General features: G+C 39.2%; 1 protein-coding gene across 5 annotated transcripts in view; it reads left to right on the top strand.

The window, feature by feature from the left end:
• The window catches only part of flnbl (filamin B, like), a 174769-nt gene that overhangs the window by 90991 nt on the left and 57447 nt on the right, over positions 1 to 26331 (top strand). For all 5 annotated transcript variants that reach the window (XM_068051655.1, XM_068051656.1, XM_068051654.1 and 2 more), the window contains 16 exons: positions 5519 to 5666; positions 6252 to 6370; positions 8675 to 8752; positions 9262 to 9424; positions 10367 to 10564; positions 14191 to 14328; positions 15564 to 15696; positions 16540 to 16676; positions 17411 to 17604; positions 18820 to 18933; positions 19619 to 19762; positions 20301 to 20424; positions 21199 to 21359; positions 21446 to 21536; positions 23345 to 23514; positions 23649 to 23766. In XM_068051655.1, the coding sequence (XP_067907756.1) occupies positions 5519 to 5666; positions 6252 to 6370; positions 8675 to 8752; positions 9262 to 9424; positions 10367 to 10564; positions 14191 to 14328; positions 15564 to 15696; positions 16540 to 16676; positions 17411 to 17604; positions 18820 to 18933; positions 19619 to 19762; positions 20301 to 20424; positions 21199 to 21359; positions 21446 to 21536; positions 23345 to 23514; positions 23649 to 23766 (2230 nt within the window). The remainder of the gene's footprint in view (positions 1 to 5518; positions 5667 to 6251; positions 6371 to 8674; positions 8753 to 9261; positions 9425 to 10366; positions 10565 to 14190; positions 14329 to 15563; positions 15697 to 16539; positions 16677 to 17410; positions 17605 to 18819; positions 18934 to 19618; positions 19763 to 20300; positions 20425 to 21198; positions 21360 to 21445; positions 21537 to 23344; positions 23515 to 23648; positions 23767 to 26331) is intronic.

Raw genomic sequence — 26331 nt, 5'->3', positions numbered from 1 at the left:
AGGAGCAGGAGTAGGCCACTCGGCTCTTTGAGCCTGCTCCACCGTTCAACAGGATCATGGCTGATCTGATTGTAACCTACTCCACATTCCTGCCTGCCCCAATAACCTTTTACCCTCTTGCTTATCAAGAATCTATCTACCTCTGCCTTAAAAAATATTCATAGCCTCTGCTTCCATTGCCTTTTTGAAGAAGAGAGTTCCAAAGACTCATGACCCTCTGAGAAAATTTCTTTTTTTTTCCTCTTAAATGGGTGACCCCTTATTTTGTAACTGTGATCCCTAGTTCTAGATTCTCCCACAAGAAGCAAAATCCTTTCCATATCTGCCCTGTCAAGGCTCCTCAGCATCTTGTGTTTCAATCAAATCACCTCTACTCTTAACTCTGGTGGATACAAGCCTAGCCTGTCTAACTTTTCTTCAAGATAACCCGCCCATTCCAGATATTCTAGTAAACCTTTTCTGAACTACTTCCAATGCATTTCCATTCTTCATTAAATAGAGACTAGTACTGTACGCAGTACTCCAGATGTGGTCTCACCAATGCCGTCTATAACTGAAGTATAACCTTCCTACTTTTCCCTCACAATAAACAATAACATTCTATTAGCTTTCCTAATTACTTGCTGTACCTACATACTAACCTTTTGCAATTCATGCACTAGGACACCCAGATCCCTCTGCATCTTGGAGCTCTGCAATCTCTTACCATTTGGATAATGTTTTTTTATTCTTCCTGCCAAAGTGGACAATTTCACATTTTCCCACAATACTATTTGCCAGATCTTTGCCCACTCACTTAACCTATCTCTATCCTTTTGTAGCTGCCTTGTGTCCTCTTCAAGTTATTTTCCTACCTATCTTTGTGTCATCAGCAAATTTAGCAACCATCCCTTCATCCAAGTCATTTGATATAAATTGTAAAAATTTGAGGCCCCAGCACTGATCCCTATGGCACACCACTCTTTAAATCTTGCCAACCAGAAAATGACCCATTTATGCCTACTGTGGCTAGCTAATGAGAAACTATCTTCTAGCCATGTCAAAATGTTACTCCCCCATGCCATGAGCTTTTTATTTTCCACAATAACCTTTTGTGGTACCTTTTTTAATCAAATGCTTCTGGAAATCAAAGCACAGTACATCCACCAGTTCCCCTTTTATCCACAGGGCATGTTACTACCTCCAGAACTCCAATAAAATGGTTAAACATGATTTGCCTTCCACAAAAAGATGTTGACTCTACCTGATTTACCTTGAATTTTTCTAAGTGCCCTGCTATAATGTCTTCAGCTTCTAATTTTCCTTATGACAGATGTTAAGCTAACTGGCCTGTAGTTTCCTGCATAGTTTTGTATATTGATCAAGATGTGCTAGTATTTTAACCATGAACCATTAAATTTTACTGAAACCAGTCTTTAAAATTGTTTTCAAAATACTGTGGTGCAGGTATAATTTGATTTAATACTCCTGATGCTGACATTTACATTCTGTATTTGCTATGAACATTACATCCTTGATTTTATTTCAATGTATCAATACTGATCTGCTTTTGTCAAATCTCCAGTATTTTTTGCTTCTTAGAAAAATTTTTTTATAAACAAACCCAGACTAATTGAGCTGAGTGAACACTTTTCTTTTGGCAGAAACAGTCAATTGTATAGGAAAAGTTGGTACATTTTTCCTTATCCTGAATGTGTGCAGGCTGAAGTAGTCTTGTCATTTTTATTTTCTAAATTTTAACCTTCCAAGAGAATTCAGCTTTGAAATGTCTTCACAAATGATTGGATCATTAACTCTACTAATTGACTGACTAAGGTTCTTTTTTTTAATTAAAAATCACGCAGCTGAAATATAATATGGGAAGTGTGCAGGCAATTTCATTGCGAGCATTAAAAATTGAGCTTCCCTAATCATAGCTTTACTTGATAACAAGACTTGCCTGGAAATGGGCAAGTGTCTTGTACAATATGCTATCCTTTTAAGATTGAGAGTTTATTGCGAGCTGCATTCACTTTTTTTTTTAAACCACAGTATTATGATGGCAATGTGGAAAATCGTGCTAACAAACAATTATGTTCAGTCTAATTTTCAGATGGTAAATTACACAAACAAAGATTATTAGTACAGTATTTGCACCACATTTGAATTATTTCCCCCAAAAAGTTCCAAAATCCTTGACCACTAATAGGCCCAGTTAAGGTCCTGAAAATAACGAGCTTTCCATGTATCCCCCTTGAGGCCACTTCTGCTAAAAGATAGTCCTGTAGGGATTTAGAGACCATAGGATTGCTATCGAGGTATAGGTCTGACACTTGTGTAGACTCTGCAGAACAAAAGATTGTTAATTATTTCTACTGCTCCAGTGCATAAGATGTGAATAGCCTGCTTGGACAGCAAAAGGCAATTTGCTCTTGACACCAGTGGCTTCTTGCTACTTAGAGCAGAACTGTTTGCATAAGTAAGATGCAATATTAAACCAAGACACAATATCCCATGGCATTATTTGAAGAGCAAGTGTTCTCCAACTGTCCTGGTTGGTATTCATTGCTCAACCACTGTAAATGATCACTCCTCATCCTTCATGTTTGTGTAGATCTTGTACTGTACAAAATGAGTGACTGAAAAGCAAAAATTGCAAGTCATTTAACATTTCAAAGACTCAAATGGTTGAGTAGATCTGACCTGATCAGATTCTAACTGTCCAGTTACGCTCAACAAGGGCTTTTAATACTTTTTCCCCTGCAACATAATTGTCAAATACAAACTCCCAAAGTCTGTCTTGAAATAGCATTGGACTATTTGAGGTATGAAATGTTCCCTAGTTGAGGCAGAGCCCAGTAATCCTCCTGCCACTTGAGAGGCAATTGCAGCCAGTAAATATATTTCATGCCAACTAGAGAACTGATTAGAACCTAATTTAACTTAAATGATGAATCTGAAGAAATTAACTAAAGTACTGATGTTTCACTTTCTGACATCAGTTAATCAATTAAGTGGTTGTGGTTTTAAAATTTCAAGTGGTAACTCCTTGATCTCATTGGGTTTTGAGTTAGAAACTTGGAGCAGGAGTAGGCCATTCAGCCCATTGAGCCTGCCCTGCCGTTCAGTACAATCATGGCTGATCATCCACTTCAATGCCTCTTCCCCACACTATCCTTTGTATCCCCTTATGTCATTTGTATTTAGAAATCTGTCAATCTCTGCTTTAAACATAGTCAATGAGCTTCCACAGCCCTCTGAGGTAGAGAATTCCAAAGATGCACAAACCCCCTGAGTTAAGAAATTTCTCTTCTCTGTCCTAAGTGGCTTCCCCCATATTTTGACAGTGTATTCCATCTGCCGCGTTCTTGCCCACTAAGTTTATCCAAGCCCCCTTGAAGCCCCTTTTGCATCTTCCTCACAACACATTCCCACCTAGCTTTGTTATCCGTGAACTTGGAAATACTAAATTTGGACCCCACATCCAAATCATTGATGTATGTTGTGAACAGCTGAGGCCCAAGCACTGATCCTTGCAGTACCCCACTAGTCACAACCTGCCAATGTGAGAATGACCTGTTTATTCCTACTGTTTTCTGCCTGTTAACCAATCCTTAATCCATGCCAGTATATTGCCTCCTATCCCAACTGCTTTAATTTTGCTAACCAACCTCCTGTGAGGGACTTTATCAAAAGCCTTCTGAAAATCCAAGTATACCACATCCACGACTCCCTTTTTATCAATGTTAGTCACGTCCTCAGGAAAAACTCCAACAGGTTTGTCAAACATGATTTCCCATTCATAAATCCATGTTGACTGCCCAATCAAATCATCATCATTGTGATGTGTCCATTTATCACATCCTTTTTAGAATGGATTCTAGCATTTTCCCAACAACTGGTGTAAGGCTAACAAGTCTCTTTTCTCTCTCTCTCCTTCCCTTTAGTGGGGTGACATTTGTGACCTTCCAATCTTCAGAAACTGCTCCAGAATCTATACAATTTTTGGAAGATGATCATGCATCCACTGTCTCCATAGTTACCTCTCTGAATGCTCTGGGATGTGGAATATCAGGTCCTGGGGACTTATCAACCTTCAGCCCCATAAATTTCTCCAATACAACCTCCCTACTAATACTAATTTCCTTCAATTCCTCAGTCTCGCTAATCCCTTGGATCTCTAATTCTGGAATATTCCTTCTATCTTCCTTAGTGAAGACGGACACTAAGTAATCATTTAGCTTCTCTGCCATTTCTCTCTCCCCCATTATAAATTCTCCTGACTCTGCCTGTAATGGACCCACATTTGTCTTAGCCAAATGTTTCCTTTTTACATACCTCTGGAAGCTTTTACAGTTTTTATTTTTTTTTGCTAGCCTACATTCATATTCTATCCTCCTTTTTATTCAGTTTCTTCGTCATCCTTCGTTGTATTCTAAAATCCTCCTAATCCTCAGATTTACTACTATTTCTGGCAACTCTCTGGGCCTTTTTTTCTTATACAATCCTTCACTTCCTTTTGTTCTCCATGGTTGACTGCCTTTACTTTTGGGATTTTTTTTTTTTTTGTGCCTTGAAGGAATGTATAGTTGTGGTAAACTATAATTCTTTAAAGACTATCCATTGCCAATGTACTGTCATATCTTTTAATGTATTTTCCCAATCCATCTCCGCCCCTCGTACCGTCAAAATTTCCTTCATTTAAATTTTAGTTTCAGATTGAACGACCTCACTTTCAAACATAATGTAAAATTCTATCATATTATGGTCACTCATCCCTAAAGGCTCTTTTACAGCAAGGTTATTAATTAGCCCTTTCTCATTACATAACAGTTGATCTAAAATAGCCTGTTCTCTTGTCTGTTCCTCAACATACTGCTGTAGAACACTCTCCCTAACACTCCAGAAACTCATCCTGCACAGCATTAGTGCTCATTAGGTTTACCCAGTCTATATGCAGATTGAAGTGACCCATGATTACTGTATTACCCATGCTACATGCTTCTCTATTCTCCTGATTTTAGTACCATGCCCCACACTACTACTACTGTTTCTGGTGGCCCATAAACACCTTTTGCCGATGTTTGCTCCCCCGTGTTGTTTCTTGGCTCCACCCAAATTCCCCATTTTGCTCTTCTGATCGGAGATCCTCCCTTTATTAATGTGCTGATCCCATCCCTTTTATTAGCAAAACACCACTTCCTTTTCCTTTTTGCCTGTCCTTCCTAAATGTCAAACATCCTTGAATATTGGTTGGTGTGGTAAGCCAAACTGGAGGAGTTGAATTAATATGGACAAAATAATCTGATCATTGAACTATGAGAGGCAGTGCTGGTGTGTCAAGAAAATAGCTTTTATTGGCAAGCAATATTGAAATCAATAGTACTTTTGAACAAGGTGCTAATCTAGATTTTCCTTGAGTAAATATTGATTGTGGTTGACTGCTAGTTTGGAGCCTAGTCGAAAGGTTGCAATGAATGATTAAATGGATTAAAAATCCTAATTTTTGAGTTTGTCACTGATTTTAATCTCCTTCCAGGTGATTGCTCCAGAGGAAATCGTACACGAAAATGTAGATGAACAATCGGTAATGACTTATTTGTCACAGTTCCCTAAAGCCAAACTTAAACCTGGAGCCCCCTTAAAACCCAAGTTGAATCCCAAGAAGGCAAGGGCTTATGGTCCAGGTAGGTGTACATATTTGTATTTGAGCTTGGTTGGTTGGCATCCTTCCATCTAGAAATAATGGGCACACAGCAAACAATCCATTTCGGTGGGGTGTCTTCTTTTGGTGCACCTTTTGTTGATTGCTGTAACAGCCAATCCTTGAGGCAGATTCTGCCACAAGCACTGCACATGAAACTGCCAAGTGGCGTTGAGTTGTTTTTGACGTTGGCACATGTTGGCAAGCTGCTGTCGTAACCAGTCGTTGTGGTTGTGCACACCAGTCCACAGGATGTCACCATTTCCCTCTTCCAGCTGGTGACTCCCAAATGCGATAGTCGACATTTAGGGCCTTTATGTCACGCTCGCAAGCATCTTTGAAGCGCAGTGTCGGGCACCACGCTGATTGTCAGAGCCCCACTGAATTTAGGCATTTTGCTATCTGTTAATTGTATCTCCAGTTTGAAAGGTGCAAGCCCCTTTTCAGGTGATACTTGGAAATTACCTGCATCAGTTCCCTGGCATGCATGGCTTGCTGAAATATTTCAAAGTGCTGATTTTTTTTTTTTAATCCTTTTTTCGTTTAAAGAAAATGTTAATTGTTTCAGGAATTGAGCCTCTGGGTAATGTTGTGATGCATCCTGCTACGTTCACTGTTGAAACTATCAGTGCTGGGCAAGGTGAGGTGATGGTCTTTGTGGATGATCCAGAAAGTCAGCGAGAGGAGGTACTTTCTTAATTAATGTCTAAAAATTACATTTTAATTCTGTTGTGACCTGAGGTGGGAGGAGTACACTATTCTAGTTCCATTTCTCTCTGGGTCACATGTATTTGACTATCAGTAAGGGGGGGAAAAAAATTTAATCATGATTCCATTTTTATCCCAGAATAAAACAGGCCAACCAGGTTTCTTCAGTAAACAACAAAATTTATCAATTTATTATAAAGCAAGTATTAACCAGTAATGAAATAAAGCATAACCTTTCGCCACGCACATACACGCAAGTTAACTAGAAAAATAAAGGGATTTTTCTTTTGGTTTTTTTAGAGCTCTCTTGCAGACAAAAAAAAAATCACGTGGGCTAAATACTTGCTCATTCTTGAAGAAACATCTGATGAGATGTGTTCCAAAACTGGCATACAGTCTGGCCTCCGAGTACACATAGGTCATTGGGATCTTTTTAGAACAGTTCTTTTCAGGCGGCATTGAGAAATAATTTAGCAGGCTTTTCTTCAAAGACTGGAGATGAGCTGAGTTGACATAGTGGACCTCTCTGTCTTTGAGAGGTGCTGGAAAGCTGAGCTGGGTTGTGGTCCTCTTTCCCTCCTTGGGAGTTCAACCTTAACTCAAAACAATTCAAAGCAAAACTGACAACAGGAGGTCAACCTTTTGACCTCCATCAATCTTGACCTGTCACTACTTTGTTAACAGCTTCTCTAGGTATCCAAAGTTTCTATTTTATTGAGCTGGAAGTCGGGTGGTTTCCTAGCAAGGCTTGTTTTCCTCAAGACCTCTGAGTGCCCCTTTTTTAAAAAAAAAAATTCTAGGGACCCCCTTTGAAAACTCATTAAACATTTCTTCAATTTTTCAAAAATGAATCTTCAAATGTTTAACAAAACACAGGCACTTTTACAATAACTACAAATCTGTCAAAGCAAAATGTATTGTGCTGGACACTTTTACAATTAGTGAGGTAATTGGTGAAAACTGAAATTATATTAAACTGAAAAATAGCTGTCCCACATGGGCATATCGCAAACAGCAGCTTGAATGGTGTCCAACATTATCTGTGGGCCCTTGGAATTAAGTGAATACAGTAACTGGCCAATGAACATGTGGCATACCTATCTCTGGATTATGAATACACATAATGAAGGTTTTCAAAATGCAAGAAAAGATCTGTTGAACTGAGAATTGAGTCCTGTTGAGTCCCTAATCCACCTAAATTGAAAGGTTGGTGGTCAAAGCCAACTTAAAAGGAGTAATTGCATAATCTGAACCTACGTTTTGTTTAAGGAACCTTTAGCATTTTTCCCATAAAGTACTCCCCATAAAACCTCAGGGGGGGGGAAAACAAGGGTCCTTTTTTTTCAAAAAAAAAAGTAAGTTCTGATTATGCAATTGCTCCTTTTTGTCTGAATAATCATGTTGCCATCAGTGTATTACCTATCCTATGTCCCTCTTTGAAGTGTTGTAACACTTCCTTGATATTTATCTGCAGAAATGTGGATGAGATTTATGTATTAAGCTGACACATTAAATGACAGCAAATGAATTATGGTGCCTGCAGATTATAGCAACATATAGAAATTGACATGCTATCAAATCTCTTTGAAAAGTTGCTGAGATATTTTAACTAAAACCACAAACAATAAGTGGGGGAAAAAATTTAACTGGAGACAGTTCTGCACTTCCAAAATTAAACTAATCCATTGAAACTGGCCTGTTGAGGACTAACTTTACTTGAGTTTGTATGTGTGTGCTTTTTATTTATGTATTAAAAATATAATTTTGCAACACTTTGCATCATATTTGAGCTTAACATAAGACTGAGTTGTTGCAATAGCACTTTTATCCCCGGGTCAAGTTTGTGGGTTCAAGCTCTACTTGAGACGTGAGTGTGTAATCTTGGCTGACACACTGTAGATCTGAGGAAGTGTGCCACTCAAGTTGCCTTCAGGATGTTGTAAACAAAGGTCCTCCAGGTGGATGTAAAAGATGCCATTTGCATTATTCCAAGTTGGGGAGCTTTCCCAGTGACCAGGCCAATATTTATCCTGCAACCAAAAACCAGTTATATGGTCATTTACCTCAGGACCTTGCTGTTAATGTAAGGAAATGATTGCTTTTAAAGATTTGGGATTTTCTCTGTCTCGAAAGCTGTAGCTGTATATAAATTTGTGTTTGGTTTCTTCTTTCCTACCTCCCTTTGCACACTTGTGGCTCTGAAGTGCATTCCTCTGAACAAAGATCAGAGGTATACTTAAATAAAGACATTGCAGAGGTTCTAATATTCTTAATTCCTGCTAGGCAAAGGTGACCAACAACAATGATAAGAACAGGACTTACTCCGTGGTTTATGTGCCGAAAGTTGTGGGGCGTCATAAGGTGAGTGCAGAGATTTTATTTTCATGTTACTGCAGCCTTTGTTCTTGGCTTCTTTTGGAATGTGTTGGTGCTGGGATGTTGCTTCGCCATCCTTGTTCTGAAGTAATAGGCCATTCTATTTGCATTCTGCAAATTCCATTTTGAAATTTAATAACCATATTGCCATCATCCTGTATAACTTATCCTCTATCTCCCCCTCATAAGTGCTGGGGCACTTCCTTGGTATTTGCCTGTAGAAGTGTGGTTGTGATTATGTACTAATGGTCCAGGGAGCTGAATCTCTAGTGCTGTGTCTGGCACAGCCTTCTGTAGTATAATCTGTGGTGGTCGTCTGTAATCTCAGCAGGGGGAGAGGGAAGGGTGGAAGATAAATAAACTTTTAAGAAGCAATAGTTAGCTCTATGAAATGGCATATTTGCTAGTTCAAGTCCTTGTAGTAGTCACTGGAGACTTTTATGACTGACATGGTGCTAATATAGACAATGATCTGAAATAGTCTTTCTCTCCAGATTACAGTTTTATTTGCTGGACAGCACATATCGAAGAGTCCTTTTGAAGTCAACATTGACAAGGCCCAAGGTGATGCCAGTAAAGTGACTGCACGAGGGCCTGGCTTGGAATCTACAGGAAACATTGCGAATAAGCCAACCTACTTTGACATTTATACAGCAGGTATACTTTGAGGTCTGGGAGGGTGAGATGAAAGGAAAAAGTAAGTCTTTTATAAATTGCCCTTCAAAAGATGGCTGTTTTTGTATTCTGGAAAATTTGCATTTTACCCTGAGGAATGTGGAGTATTCATAATTCAAAAATTTAGTCTTTCATACTGAATATGGCCCATGCCAGAGATTTTAGTTGTATGCTAGCTACCTATTGAAATTGATCAGAATTTGAAAAGTAAACTTAACTTAAAGCTCGCTCCACATTCTTCTTCTTTGGCCTCCTTGTCTCGAGACAATGGGTAAGCGCCTGGAGTGGCTATAAAGGCCAATTCTAGAGAGACAGACTCTTCCACAGGTGCTGCAGATAAAATTGGTTGTCGGGGCTGTTACACAGTTGGCTCTCTCCTTGCGCTTCTGTCTTTTTTCCTGCCAACTGCTAAGTCTCTTCGACTTGCTGCACTTGAGCCCCGCCTTTATGGTTGCCCGCCAGCTTTGGTGATCGCTGGCAACTGACTCCCACGACTTGTGATCGATGTCACAGGACTTCATGCCGCATTTGCCGACTTCTTTAAAGCGGAGCCATGGACGGCCGGTGGGTCTGGTACCAGTGACGCACTCGCTCCACATTAACATTTAGTATTTTAAGGGGGAGGGTTGGCTAGCACTACAAATTTGGGGCAAATGTATTTTGTCCCAATGTTAACCAATATTTCGAATGACAGCATTACATTTTGAGTTGCAGTCAGTATTTGGCATGGGTTTTGATAACTGTGCATTGAGCTTTGATTTACAGCTAAGAACTTTGTGCTAAAATACAGCTCCAGCAGTTTAATGTGAATATCTGAGGTTTTTGAAATATCAGCTGAAACAGTTTTGAAAATATATCTTTGTGCTGATCTGCAGAAAGCTCATGATCTAAATAACGGCCCTTTTTTGCCTTCCTTTTTAAAAGGTGCTGGAGTAGGCAATATTTCAGTGGTGGTAGTGGACCCTCAGGGTAATACCAACACTGAATTAACAATTGAAGATAAGGGGAACAACAACTATCGGTGCAGCTACAGACCTGTGCAAGCAGGACACCACACAATCCAAATTGCATTTGCTGACTCGCCAATACCCAAGAGCCCATATTCTGTCATTGTAGGTGAAGGTAGGTTAAGATGCATCTGCTGATTTTATTTTTCTCTGTTTTACTCTAAGTATCTTATCAGGCAAACTGAAGTGGAGGCACACATCCTGATTCAATTCATGATGGCTTTAAAAACTCTAAGCTCAAGATAGCAAATTTTCCTTTGTAAAGTGAAAAGAGAATTTGATACCTTTCCTTTGACAATGAGCAGTTGAAGTCTTACCAAAGCCAACAAGTGTTCAATATCCGATTCAGATGTAGTAGAGTACAAAGGATGGGATGGGAAAAGTGGGAGATTGGGTACAGCAGCATAGTTGTAACTGGACTAGTAATCTAGAGGCCTGGACTAATCTGAGTTCAAGTCTCACCACAGCAGCTGGAAAATTTAAATTCAGTGATTTATCATAAGGTTTAGATTAGCAATGGAGAAGAGCAAGGAACAATCTAAGGTAAAACTTCTACATTAGGAGAGCTATCTTTATTGGGATGATTGGGTATCTAGCCAGGGTAAAATGGAACCAAAGATTGACAGGAAAATCTAACAAAACAATGGATGATCTTTTGAGGAGATGTTTCAGGTGCAGGTTAGGTACATTCCAACAAGGTTGAAAGGTAAAGGAACCAAAGCCAGGGCCCTTTGGGTGAGGGAGATACAGAATATGATGAAACAAAAAAGGTGTATGATGCCTGTCAGGTGAATTCTTCAAGCAAGAACTAGTTCAAATACAAGAATTTGAAAGGGGAAGTAGAGGAAATAAGGGAATGAGAATAGAATGGCTGACAACATAACAGATCCCCAAAATCTTGTACTGGATGTAAATAGTAAGCGGTGGGACCTATTGGGGACAAAGGTGTAGGGCAAGGCTAGAATACTTAATATTGGTGTTAACTAAGGAAGAGGATGCTGACAAAATATTGGTAAAATGGAGATGGTAGAGATAATGGATGGGGTGAAACTTGATGGGATTTACTGGATCGACTGGCTATGCTTGGAGTGGATAAGTTGCCTGGTCCAGTTGGCATGCATTCCAGGTTGCTACAGGAATTTGGAGTGGAGATAGCAGAAGGGCTTGCCATAATTTTTGCAATCTGTTCTAAAGCCTTGTCTGTCTAGGAGATTGGAGAGTGGCAAATGCAACATCCTTCATTCAAAGAGTGCAAGGACAGTCCTAGTAGCTACAGGCCAGTCACAACACGAGGGTTGGGGAAGGCTTTGGTGAGGGTGGGGGGAGGGGTGAAATTAACAGGCACTTGGAGAGGTTGAGTTAATTCAGGAGAGCCAGAATGGATTTATGAAAGGCAGATTGTGCTTGACTAATCAAATTGAATTTTAATTTGGTCATAACAAGTTTAATGAAGGAAAAGCAATGGATGTTATCTATATGGATTTTAAGAAAGCCTTTAACCAGCCTTGTATATGGTACTTTGTCAACAAAATTTAAGGCTCTTGGAATAGGAGGATTAGTGTCAGCTTGGATTTAAAAAAAAAAAGCTTAAGGGCACAACGTGAGTCATGGTAAATGGTTGTTTTTCAGACAGGAGGATGGTAGACTGTGATGTTCCCTATGATTCAGTGCTAAGACCTTTTTTTTGGATATTGGAGTGCAGAGTAAGATTTCAAAATTTGTTGATTCCAAACTTGTATGTGTGGCAGAGAGTGAGGAGGATGCCAAATGACCAACAAGATAGGCTAGCAGAATGGGTAAATAAGTGGCAGATGGAATTTAATAGAATTAAGAGGTGATTTATTTTGGCAGAAAAGATAGGGAGAGGCAATACAGACTGTACAAGAGTGATGCCTTTAGATAAGGTGGACAAAGAAAGGTGTTCCCATTAGCTGATGGTACAAGAACTAAGGGCCACAAATTTAAGGTTTTGGATAAGAGATATTGGGGGATAAGGGGAAGAAATTTTTTTTAGTAAGCGGTAATGAGCTGCATCTCGCTGCCTACGAGGATGATGGAAGCGGAGACAGTGATTTCAAAAGGAAATTAGGCACTTGCAGGCAATAAACTTGCATGGCTATGGGGACAGAGTGGGGCAATGAGATTGATTGGATTGCTGCTCAGCTGGCATGGACTCCATAGGTTAAATAGCCTTCTGTACCATTACGATTGACTCTAAATCTGGAATTGGAAAGCTAGCATCAGTAATGGGGATTGGAAAACTAGCAGATGGTCATTTGAAAATCCATCTGGTTCGCTAATGTCGTTTTTTTTTTTTTTAGGGCTGGGGGTGGGGGGGGAAGGAAATCTGCCATCCTTGCCTGCTCTGGTTCCAGACTTGCAGCAATATGGTTGACCCCTAACCACCCTCTGAAATAGCCTAGTTGTATAGGAATAGTGTCATGACCAAGGTGGGAGGAGTGCACTGTTTATTCGTGTCCCACTTCTCCACAGGTTATGACATTTTTAATTTTTCACACTAATAGTTACATATACTCTCTTTTCCCAGATTAGAACACACTAACCAGGAACAAAATTATCAGTTTATTATAAAAGTCTTAACCAGTAATGAAGTAAAGCATAAACACAGATTTTTAAGTCCCTTTTTTACATTCACACACGCGCGCACACACCAGAAAAATGAAAGGGATTTTTAAAATTCAGGGCTCTATTACAGATGCTTTTTTTTATATTCCAGAAGGTAAAACACGCTGATGCAACAACCAAAAGCAGTCTTTTTGCCCTCAGGTGTGCTCTGCTGCTCCCTGGGCTTGTCCATTCAAAGGACATGCAACTGACTTCTCTGCCCACATCTTCCTCTGTTACCAAGGTTTCTGTTCTATTTTAATGAGTCATCTGACAACCAGTATACACTGTCAAACTAGTTCTTTCCATGGGGGGTTGGGGGTGTAACAAAAACTGGTCTCATTTATTCAGTGACTTTTTTTGTTAAAAATATTTTGAAGAATTCCATTGCTTCCATAACAATAGGCAGTAAATGCTGGCCTGGGTAATGCCCATATCCTGTGAATAAATAGAAAAAGTAACTCCTTTTTACCTTAGTTTTGAGTTTGTTGATTGCCTCAATTTCTTGAGGCAATCTAGATATATATTCATTACCAGAAGCCTGTGATCTGCTTATCCAAGTTCTCAAGTTGTAAAATTAAAATATTTTAGTTTTGTTTGTGGCTAAAAATCATTTGTGGCTAAACTACTTGTAGGTTAATTAGGTGGCAGGCAGTAATTTTGCTTTGAATATTCAATTTTGCTTTTGCTTCCAGATTTCACTCCTTGTACCAAAGATGTTGGATCTGTTACATACATGGAATTGGTTAAGTTTTTTTTTTCCCCCTAGAAAAACATTTGGCTAGAATGAAATGGCAATGGGGTTTTTGTCTTCCCTATAATGCTAACTGGATTGGAAATCTATTTGGGTTGCTAGACATCTTTATATTTGAAATAATATGTAAATGAGGTTCTTTGGGTTTTATTTTCAACCCTCTATAGAGCAGCCATAGTGTTATCTATATTAGCTTTACTAAATTTACTGTGTTCAGTTTCAACAATCTTGCAGGTGCCATTTACTCTTTTTTTTTTTTCTGGGAGTGTTCACTTTTTAGTCTCTGCCTTGTTCCACCTCTTCCCAAAAACAAAACGTTGACCACCAGACTAGATATAAACTTCAAATTTTCTTTGTGCCAGCTTGTAATCCCAATGCTTGTCGTGCTACTGGACGAGGCCTGCAACCCAAAGGACTGAGAATTCGTCAAGTTGCTGACTTTAAAGTTTACACTAAAGGAGCTGGAAGTGGTGACCTGAATGTGGTGGTGAAGGGACCAAGTAAGTTTGGCAAAAGATTTTTTTGCTTTTAGACTTTTAGAATAAGTAAGTGACCTAATTAACTTTACTCATGCTGCACCAAAGTTTTAAAAACTGGGAACACATTACCTGTAGTGAGCAAAACTCATTAGCATTCAATTAGTTGAGTTCAAGATTCAAGTTTGCTCCTAGTTTAGACTTCTTGCTTACCTTTTTTTTAAAATATAACTTTGGAATAGCTTTCATGGTCACTTCTACACCAGATCTATATGATTCTGCCACATCTCCCAGTCTTAACAGATTTTGCAGTATTGTACAGTATCTAAATTCTGCCAGTAAATACCAAAAAAGATAATTGTTAAGACTGGTATTAGACCCTTGCTGGGCTTCTAGAGATTTAATCTTTTTAAACAAAGCTTAAAGTAATTGATCATGCCCATGTGGCTGTCATTAATGTGACATTGTATTCTGTTTTCGTTCCATTAACTGTCAAATAGACCCTAATTGAATACTTCACTAAATCTAAATTGCCATGTCATCTAATAGCATAAGTACATGCTACATATATTCTGTATATGTACTAAAGATGCTTATGCATAAGGAAATGCACTGCATCAAATTGATGTTTGTGATCTTGCTTTCTGGAAATTAGGTTAATATGTCCTTTTTTGAGGAACATTTGGAGATTAAGTGAAATGTGCTATTCTCCAGCAAAATAATAGGGTTAAGTTTTTTTTTTTTTTTAAATTCAGTCTTGTGAATTTTGCTGCCAGGCAACCATATATAGTTAAGCAAAAGCAAAATACTGCAGATGCTGGAAGTCAAATAAAAACCAGAAATGTTGGAAATACTCTGCAAAGTTAACGTTTCAGGTCAGTGACCTTTCATCAGAATTGGCTGCTACATTTCTTATGAAGAGTCACTGACCTGAAATGCTAACTCCGCTTCTCTCTCAGCAAATGCTTCCAGAGCTGCTGAGTATTTCCGGCATTTTTTGTTGTGTATATAGTTAAACATGGGACTAGAAAACATTGCCAGTACCCTTTTTAAAAAAAAAAATGGTGTGATTTTAGTTGGTGGTCTCTTTAATCCCATGTGGACGCATGGACTTGAGTAATAAACCACCTTCTCTGTATATTTAACTTGGTTTTCATCATGGCCATCTGGTAATGGGGTCTTGAAACAATGTTGGTTAGTCCAAACTAATGTCTGAATGTCAAGAAATGTTAACTTCTGTTAATCTGCTTCCTTAACAGAGGGCTTGGAACAGCCTGTGAAGCAACGGGATCTTCTGGATGGAGGGGATGCCTTTTCCTATGAGTACTATCCTGTCACACCTGGGAAACACATTGTTACTATCACATGGGGTGGCCATAACATTCCCAGAAGGCGAGTACAAAAAGCCTATATTTTAGTCGATTGGCTTCACTGCCTTTGAAACTCCGTTGATGAGACCAATATATTAAAGGAGGCTAACCAATCTGCAAGTTCTATCTCTTCAAAAATGAATAAGTTGTTTCTTCAAAAGTAACCCCAAGTTGTGATTACACCATTTTTTGGTTTGAAATGCTTTGTCATATCCAGTGGCACTGTTGATTTTAGTCTGCTACTTGATCATTCTTTCTACCCTCCATTTTAGTCACAATTTCTTGTTGGTACCAAATAGTTTTTAAAAGCCAACTTTTAAAAGTTCATAAAGGAGTTGAAACAAAGAAAATTGCCCCTCTTCACACTGCTCCACTCCCACCGTTCATAATTTTGTACATACACAACAGTTTAGGCTGTAAGGATATTCCATCTAACATTTCACCTGGACCTTCCCTTCCCTCAACCCTAAATTAAACTAAAGCTGTAGCATATTCCAAGGGAAACTTCTTCCTTTAGTGGCTAACAGATCTGTTAACAAAAGAACTGACTTTCCTTAAATGATTTGTCTTGGTGGAACTGAAGCACAGTGTGAACAGTTGCAGGAATGCTAAAACTTCAGCCACTTTCTAACAAATAATTTGGTTAAATGTTTCATGTTTTACATTGTAGCTTTTCAATTTCCTGTTTGTTCACAGGAATTAAATTTTAAATCTCGACACGGCAATTTTTAACTTGGTGTAGTGTGCTAAATTTAGCAGCGCAATGCTAGACCCTTTTGGCTTACAGACATGTCGTTCAAATGACTAGAATATTCTAATGGTTGCTTCAGTTTCAGTGCACTGAAACCTTTTTCTCTTCCATTAGTCCTTTTGAAATTCAGATTGGACCTGAAGCAGGTCCTCAGAAAATAAGAGCCTGGGGACCTGGCCTTGATGGAGGGCTTGTTGGCAAGTCAGCAGACTTTGTGGTAGAAACCATTGGAACAGATATTGGTGTTTTAGGTAAGGCTGTTTGTTTTGCAAAATTGTTTGACATTAAATACTGCAATAACATTGAGTTTTTTGATGAAGGGAAAATACTGCGGATGTTGGAAATCTTGAATAAAACCAGTGATGGAAATACTCAGCCGGTCTGGTAGCATTTGTGGAGAGAAATGGTTAATGCTTCAGGTCTGTGATCTTCCATTCTGATGAAAGGTCACAGACCTGAAACATTAACAGTTTCTCTCTGCACAGATGCTGCCAGATGTGCTGAATATCAGCACTTTGTATTGTTTTTCAAGACTGGAATGGTGTCCCTATACTGGGACGTTGATGGGCAGATGGATTAATCTGCTCCAGAAACTCCACAACAGAGTGATCATGTTGCCCTGTGCCAGATGGTTACATTTTTAACCATGGATTTTTCAGATTTGGCAAATAAATTTCACATCGAATTGGCTTTACAAGGCACTTGGACATTTATGCTGTGATATGAGTTCAATTAAAAGAACATTCATTTGGCTTTGCTATGTTAAAACTGGAATATCAAAGCTGAACAAAATGGGGAAAAATCAAACCTTGTTTGTGAGCCAGTGGTGTAAAATTAAAATTTTTTTGTCTTGCAACTTGCAAGAAAACATCAATTGCCTCTTGCGATAATCAAATTATGTAACAAGTAACATTGTTCATAGATTTTGTTGTACTGAATTTCCAGACTGCAAAGGTGGGAAGATTAATGTATATGTATTGCTTAGGTTTTGCAGTAGAGGGTCCCTCTCAAGCTAAGATTGAATGCGACGACGAAGGTGATGGCTCCTGTAATGTTCGCTACTGGCCAACAGAACCTGGTGAATATGCAGTGCATGTTTTGTGCGATGATGAGGACATTGTGGATAGTCCTTTTATGGCCACCATCCAACCTGCATCAAGTTCCTTCCATCCTGATAAGGCAAGAGTAATGAATACTAGACATATCCTGAATTTCAAAGTTGCTAATAGGTTTCTGTCTTATCAATATTGATATTTCCAAGGTGGTTCAAAAATAATAAAGCTGTTGAGTGACCTTACTTGCTGACTTCTATTTAACACCACACCTTGCCTATTCCTTGAATGCTGTTTCTAAACGGGCAGGGACTGTTATCTGATGTCCAGCCCTCTGGTTAAGGTTGGCATTCTTGGATGGCTTCAGGTAACTAGTTTGGGTCAAGGCCTGCTTGATGCCATTCCACAACTTGGTGGCTGAAATGTGGGATTTTGTTGACTGAAGGGTTGAGGGGAGAGTGCGATAGGACATGGAAGTTGTGCTCCACCACTGTTGCAATCTCTGCAATCCTGGTAGCAATGTGCCAGGAGGAGGAGATACCAAAAGCTACATTTGCTCTAGTGATCATCTATCTAAATTTTAGATGTCAAAAATAACTACATGGTTTTATTTATTGGATTGGTTAGTGACATTCTAAAGAAAATAATCCATTTTTTATAATTAAGTTAATAACCCCAAGGTATATGTTGTAAGAGATTCCAAAGGAGACTAAATCCATAGGATGTATAGTGGATATATTTTAGATTTAAAACACAGCCACAGTTAACAAGCTGATTCACTTGTAAAGCAGTTCTGATGCTCAAGAATGGCCTAGTACTTAGAGTGAGTGTTTTTTAATGTAGTAGATATTACCAGGTCTGCTGTGAAATATCAGCACCAAGACAGGCTTTCCAGGTGGAAGCTACTGTTTTATATCTTGCCTTAGCTTGTTCATATTCTTCAGTCTAGCTTTTGTGGATGCTGATCAAGGACTACCCCCCCACCCACCCCCCTCATCTTGTAACCTGTTCATCTGGATGCTATTGAGAGATCAATATGGAAAATAGCTAAATAAGCATGTCTAGGTTTTCTAGGCTACATCTTGCATTGTTCAAGATGCATAGTAACGTACACTACCAAGATCAATGAAAAAATGCAAATTCACTGAAGTATAAGCTTAAAGATCAAAAAGACTAGAGCTGATGTTTCTTGCTTAAGCTAATGTGAGTAATCCTGAAAGAGATGTCATTTCAGTTATGTATTTTGAATGGTAGCTGTGTGACACTATATGGCTGGAAAATTTGGAAGAATCTATTTAACAATGACCTTTTTGTTACAAGATGTTGTTCCCCCTCCTCCCAGGTTAAAGCTTATGGTCCTGGCTTGGAGAAAACTGGCTGCATTGTTAATCAACCAGCTGAATTCACAGTGGATGCTAAAGATGCTGGGAAGGCTCCACTGAAAATATATGCACAAGTAAGAACCAATTAGCATGTTTTCGCTATTTTGAAGAGTTGACTACCACACAACTATTTGAGAAATCATCTAACTTATGAACTTTACAATAATCCGAATAACATTTGGAGAAATGCTTGATGCTGATAACTGGCAAGGACAATAGAAAAGTGTATAAAAGTGAAATATTCAGTGCTGTCAATAACATTTGGGCTACAGCTCTGTTAGCAACTGAATAGAAAATTGGCTCCAGATTGTTTCGGGGCTGCATAGTACAATGAACTAATAACCTGTGTCTGTACACTCCAATAACTTGCTTTCAAAATTTTAATGAAAAATTCTGAAAGCAAGCTTTCAAATGGATTGAAATCCTGTATGCAAAGTTGGGGAACAGTTGTCTTCCTCTAATTGCCATGAATGTTGTCACTTTGAGCAGCAGAAGTCCCATTTTTGGTTTAGATGACAATTGTATATTTGATTTGCAACTTCATGTGACATTGTCAGCTGCAGTCAAGGACTTGAATCTTCAGCTGCATGATTAACTTCACCTTGATTGTTGAGCGATTTATAAAAATGGAAATGACCAATCCTATATCAACAGCAAGCTAGACAAAAAAGATCCTATCACCCTGAATTTTGACTTTACAGTAAAGACCACCTTCAAAAAGCTTTTCCATTAGTGACCATTTGTATCTGAACTCCATAGGATTCCGAGGGTATTCCTATCAATGTTCAAGTGAAGAATAAAGGTGATGGAATAACAGCCTGCTCCTACACTCCAACCAAGCCAATCAAACACACTGTTGCAGTTGCTTGGGGAGGAGTCAATGTCTCCAGCAGCCCATTTAGAGTAAGTGATGAGTTACTGTTCACTGCATGTCTCATTCTGTTAATCTTGCATGTAGGGAGGTCTTGATCTTGTCAACGACTTGTGACAATGTTATGGGTTGCTTTGCCAAAAAAAAAAATCTGTTCATAAACTTGTATTTTGCATTCAGTAGCTACTTGAAAAGTTATTTTCCCCTCTAGGTCTTTCTCTTATGCAGCTGGTGTTGGGCTAAAACTTGTCATGACTACAAGACATTAATGTCATGTTTTTCATATCAAATGACTCCATAACTAAAATTCTTAGTGGGGGGTTGGTGTTGTGCTGAACTCCGCTACTTGTGGGGGAATTCCCAAACCAAATTTAAATTTGAAATGAGGTTGGAAGCACATTCTTTATGCTAAGTGACTTCTAGGAAATGGATTATGGCCCCTTCTGGGATCACTTGTGACTCTTGTACTGTTCAGTACCACACACATGTATATTTATCTACTGAGCTATGTGTAGCAGAGGCATGTTTAAACTGACTTTAGTTTTTCTAAATTGACTTGTGTGTTTTTAGATTAATATTGGTCAGGGGAGTCATCCGCAAAAAGTGAAGGTTTTTGGTCCTGGTGTCGAAAGAACTGGTTTGAAAGCTAATGAGCCCACTCATTTTACTGTGGATTGCACAGAAGCTGGGGAAGGTAAGGGAAAAAGCCTGGAAAATGTGCTATACACTTGTTGCCATTAACCATTTCTGCATTGTCGCTTTTCTAGTTGTGGTAGAGTAGGACTGACTTTGTATTTCTTGCTCCTGCACAGCCCAGATAGTAGTGCTGACTTTTTTTTAAAAAAAACATTAGTTATTTTTGCTGAGCAGGATTATCATTGGTGTTCAGATCCTAAAGGATGGACAGGATGTTGAATCAGATTAGCCCATCCTCTAGGGATTAATTAATGAACTTTCAGCATTGTATCCAACACTTGGTGCCTCCTGATTTTTATTCAATCCTAACTGCATCAGATGAAAGTGGGGATCTTCCTAGACTCTACAGCTCAGTGTTGGTCACCAGCAGAATGGATATAGGAAGCATTGTAATTAGGTTTAACTTGCCATGTTGAGGAGAAAATCAGACAGGATTCCCACACCTAACTACTATTGGTTTGGTTTCTTTGGATCCCTGATGGATAATGGATTAAGGATAAGTTTGAGCTCTGATTCCTGCCAAGGTGGTCATTAGCCTGTAGACTATTACTGTCCAAGATACAGTTGCATAATCATCACTTGGTGGAATTCAGAAGGCCAAGTGTATATGGAATCACACAGTCATCAGAAAGGATAGAATGAAAATTGTATTTTTGGGGAGGCAGAGAAGGGAAAGGGTTATTGGGAAAACTTAATACTAGTCCATCTAACCAGATTTACAGACTGGCTTTTATCACTAAAACAATCCTGACTTTTTTTTCTATATCTTCAGGTGATGTCAGTGTTGGCATAAAGTGTGATGCTCGTGTAATTAGTGAATCTGAGGAAGACATTGAATTTGACATAATTACTAACCCTAATGATACTTTCACGGTGAAATATGTGCCACCAGCTGCTGGACGTTACACTATTAAAGTGCTCTTTGCTGGTCAGGTTTGTATCCTATGGCTCAAGCTACTCAACTACAGCTTGGTTCTTCCAGCTTGTGTAACTGACTAATCTATCCTCCTTTTCAACAGGAAATTCCAATTGGCTCTTTCAGAGTTAAAGTTGATCCATCTCATGATGCCAGCAAAGTTAAGGCTGATGGTCCAGGATTAAATAAAACTGGTAAGTCAACAGTCATTTGCTAATCCTTTTGAGGGGATTTGTGGGTCACTTATTTTGAATTAATTTCACCTATCTAATCTTTGTCTGTTTTGCACCTTGCACAGTACTGTTGGTCAAATGATGCTACAATGCAAGTCAGGTCACTTTTTTTTCCTAGGGTTCACAAATGCTGCAATATTCTACATGCAACTGGAACAATATGCAATGTTAGTGTATCAATATCTGCAAAGCACCTAAGTAAACTTGGGTATAATATCTTGGACTCTGTGAAATGAGGCAGTATACAGGAGGAGGTCATTTTGTGCTTTCATTCTCTGGATGTCTGTGAACCACTGCTCGGATCCAGTTGCATGTTTAGGTTATGCATTTTAAGATCTTGTCAGTTGCCTGATTTGTGCTTACTTTGTATTCCAACCTCGTTTATTGATTTTACACTCCTAATCCCTTTTTGTAGTCATGGAAAAGAATTGAGATCTGCAGTTTGTTTTAATGCATGTCTACTGCAAAGAATACAGTTTGGGTAGCACAACAGGATTCTTGTTTCTACAGTCTTTCCTCAACTTCAGCAATGTCCATTAATGGATATTGTAAACAAATTCAATGTTTGCCATGAGTTGCAGCCAAAAGAATTAGGCAACCAGATTCAGTGCTTGAGGCTAAGGGTTGTTCAGTGGTGTGAAGAAATATTGAGCATTGTGACTACCACAAGTATGCAACATGAAATAATTATGGTCAGAAGACTATTTAGTCATTGCATGACTTGATTGTTCAAAATGGGTAGCTCCATATGTCATCATGTCATTGAGTAATATAATGTGATAAATCTGAAAATAATCTTAACCATGTGGTCTCCTTGTGTTTTAATGTTCTGTGCTCTTTCTCTTCCACCCCCACCACTTACTTTTCAACCATTTGTATAGTTTTTTTTTGTGTGGGTAAAAAAAGCTAACGTGTGTCAAAAGACTGTCTGTCTGTCTGTTTTTGGTTTGCCAAGTACATTTTTGTAGAGTAGATCTTTTTGTGCAATGCCTACTACTAGACCAAACTTCAATATTCATTCTGAATCTCTGCAGGAAGCAACTGTGAATAATCAATGTACTTGCATCTTGTACTAGCGGATGTTAAATTGGTATTCATTTTTACCAAGCTATATTGTACATGGCTGTTAATCTCAGAAAATGAACACCTTTCCTCCTTTTGTAGGTACCTATGTGCAATGCTCGCCAATGGTAAAGAACAGGTCTATCTTAGTTGCAGTGGTTATCCAATAAAATGCTTGTATTCCTCTTTCGAGTGCACTAGTTGAGATTTTGGGCGTGTACGTTTTATGTTTACTTTAGCTGTGTGATTTGAGGGGACAATGTCAGGCTGAAAGTTGGTGTTCAATTTAATGTTTTATGCTCCATTGGTTAACTGCAAAATCCCCCAATGGTAAGATATCTTGGATGGTTTATGATGTTTGGTCTGGGGGCAGTGCTGCCAAATCTTGTTGCTGAGGCTCGCTTATTCCCATGTCCATGTTCATTGGTAGTCTCCGGCTGTTCAAGGTCCTAGCTGGGAGCACAACTTTTTAAAGTGAGTAATCTCTGTGGGAGGAAGTATGGGTCAATGTTGTGCTCATTCAGTGGAATGTTTTTGAAGCTATTTGAGGCCGTTTGCTAGAAGATGGATATTTTACACCACACATCTCATACCTTGAGTGCTGCCTCTCCCCCCACCCCACTCTCTCTAGCAGTTGTCCTCCATTGTAAGTATGTACTGTTGCATAATTTAAATTTAATATGAGTAACCTGTCTTTCAATGGACAGGAGTGGAACTCGGGAAGCCAACCCATTTCACTGTATATACAAAGGGTGCTGGGAAGGCCCCACTTAATGCACGTTTCAGTGGGCCTTTGAAAGGAGATGCTGTCAGTGACTTTGAAATAATTGACAATTATGACTACTCTCAAACAGTCAAGTATACACCACGACAGCAGGTGAGTGCTAGTATTTACCTGTTGTACTTCATTTCTTTCATGTGAAAATTAATTGGCTATGTATTTGGAAAAAACTGCTGAGAGCTGCTGTGTAAAGTAAACCAAGTGCTATTCTAATTAATGTGTGTTTGCAGGGTAACATGGGAATTGCTGTGACCTATGGTGGTGATCCAATTCACAAGAGCCCCTTCAACATAGAAGTAGCATACCCACTCGACATGAGCAAGATCACAGTTAATGGTCTTGGAAACAGTATGTACATCTTTCACTGACTTGACTTGTTTCTAACAAAAATTTATTTTTATTTATAGTTCAGTTGGCTTTGATTTAAACTCCACAATGGAACAGTATGTTGCAGGTTCTACCTCAGTGCTAAATGCTTCATAATCTGTATTAAAATTGCACTATTAGTCCAGGTGCACTTAGAATGAGTATGGTATCGAGGAGCCCTAGCATAACTGGAGTCAATGGGAATCGGGGAAAATTCCTCCACTGGTTGGAGTCATACCTAGCACAAAGGTTGTGGTTGTTGGAGGTCAATTATCTCTGTCCCAGGACATCACTACAGGAGTTCCTCAATGTAGTGTCCTAGGTCCAGCATCTTCAGCTGGTTCATCAATGACCTTCCCTCCATCAAAAGGTCAGAAGTGGGGATGTTTGCTGAACGCACAATGTTAACCATTTGCAGTTCCTCGGTTTTTTTTTAAACTGAAGCAGCCCATGTCCAAATGCAGCAAGACCTGGACAATATCCAGGCTTGGAGTGATAAGTGGCAAGTAACATTTGCACCACACAAGTGCCAGGCAATAACCATCTCCAACAAGAGAGAATCTAACCACCTCCCCTTTTTTATTGTTCAATGGCATTACCATCACTGAATCCCCCATTATCAAAATCCTCAGGGTCACCATTGACTAGAAACTGAACTGGACCAGCCACACACATACTGTCACTACAAGAGCAGGTCAGAGGCTGGGAATTCTGCAGTGAATAACTCACCACCCCACCCGACTCCCCAAAGCCTGTCCACCATCTACAAGGCACAAGTCAGGAACGTGATGGAATACTCTCCACTTGCCTAGATGGGTACAGCTCCAACAACACTCAAGAAGCTCGACACCATCCAGGACAAAGCAGCCCACTTGAGTGGCACCATATCCACCACCTTAAACATTCACTCCCTCCACCACCAACACACTGGCAGAAATGTGTACCATATACTAAATGCGCTGCAGCAAGTCACCCAGGCTCCTTCGACAGCACCTTGCAAACCTGCAACCTGTACCACCTAGGACAAAAACAGCAGATGCATGGGAACGTCACCACCTGCAAGTTCCCCCTCCAAGCCACACACCATCCTGACTTGGAACTATAATCACCATTTCTTCATTGTCGCTGGGTCAAAATCCTGGAACTCCCTCCCTAACAGCACTGGTGTACCTACACCCAAGGACTGCAGTGGTTCAAGAAGGCAGCTCACCATCTCCAAGGGCAATTAGGAATGTGCAATAAAGGCTGGCCTAGCTGGCAATGCCCACTTTCCCTGTATGAATACAAAAAACTTCAGTAGATTATTTGTGTGGAGAAAATGTGAAGTTGTTTGCTTTGGCAGGAAGAATAAAAAAGCAGAGTATTACTTAAACTGAGAACAACTGCAGAATTCAGAGCTGCAGAGGGATCTAGGTGTTCTCGTACACAAGTCACAAAAAGATAGTATGCAGGTGCAGCAAGTAATCAAGAAGGCTAATGGAATGCTATCCTTTATTGCAAGAGAAATTGAAAATAAAAGTAAGGATGTTATGCTTCATTTATACATTGCATTGGTGAGACCAAATCTCATACTGTGTGCAATTTTGGTCTCCTTTTAAGGAAGGATGTAAATGCCTTGGAGGTTCACAGGAGGTTTACTAGATTGATATCTGGAATAAGTGGGTTGTCTTTTGAGGAAAGGTTGGACAGACTGGGCTTGTTTTCACTGGAGTTTAGAAGAGGGAGGGGAGACTTGATTGAAGTATATAAGATACTGAAGGGTCTTGACAAGGTGGATGTGGAAAAGATGTTACCTCTTGTGGGTGAGTCCGGAACTAGCAGGCACAGTTTTTAAATTTGGGGGTCACCCTTTTTGGGACAGATGAGGAGTAATCTTTTAAGGGTCAAGAGACTCTGCCTCAGAAGGTGGTGGAGGTGGGGTCATTGAAATATTTTTAAGGCGGTGGTAGGTAGATTCCATTGCCTAACAAGAATCTAAGATTATCAGGGGTAGATGGGAGTGTGGAATTCGAGACACAAACTGATCAGCCATGATCTTGAATGGAGGCGCAGGCTCAAGGGGCCAACCTCTGCTAATTCGTATGTAAATCGTACTTCATTTTTTAAAAAGGTGATTGCTGATTTAAGAACTGGAATATTTGACCACAGTTCTCTGAATTAACCTTTGCTTCACATTTTACATGAGCTAATGTCTAATCCTGCATAAATGTAAACTTGACAATTATTTAAAATTGCTTGATACCACTTGGCACTTGCCTTAGTCTGCACAAATGATACTTAAAGCAAGATCCTATAGTGCAGAATAGAAAATTGCAACACCGGTTACTACAGCATAATTTAGTTTTTATCACGGTCTTCAGTATTTTTTCTCATTGTTTCTCTCCAGTTTCCTTGTAATACTATCATTTGAACTGCTATTGTATTGCTTTTTTTTTCTTGCATTTCATTCTCCAATACTGTTAATTTTCTGTTCCAGATGCTTGCATTCATAGTTTTGTTTTGTTATTTGACTGAAATTTAACTCATCAAAAAGCCAACTCTCAGCAA

Source organism: Heterodontus francisci, chromosome 19 (genome assembly GCF_036365525.1).
Source record: "Heterodontus francisci isolate sHetFra1 chromosome 19, sHetFra1.hap1, whole genome shotgun sequence".
Taxonomy (NCBI): domain Eukaryota; kingdom Metazoa; phylum Chordata; class Chondrichthyes; order Heterodontiformes; family Heterodontidae; genus Heterodontus; species Heterodontus francisci.
The sequence above is the reverse complement of the archived record's forward strand: the minus strand, read 5'-3'. Positions and strand labels throughout refer to the sequence as shown.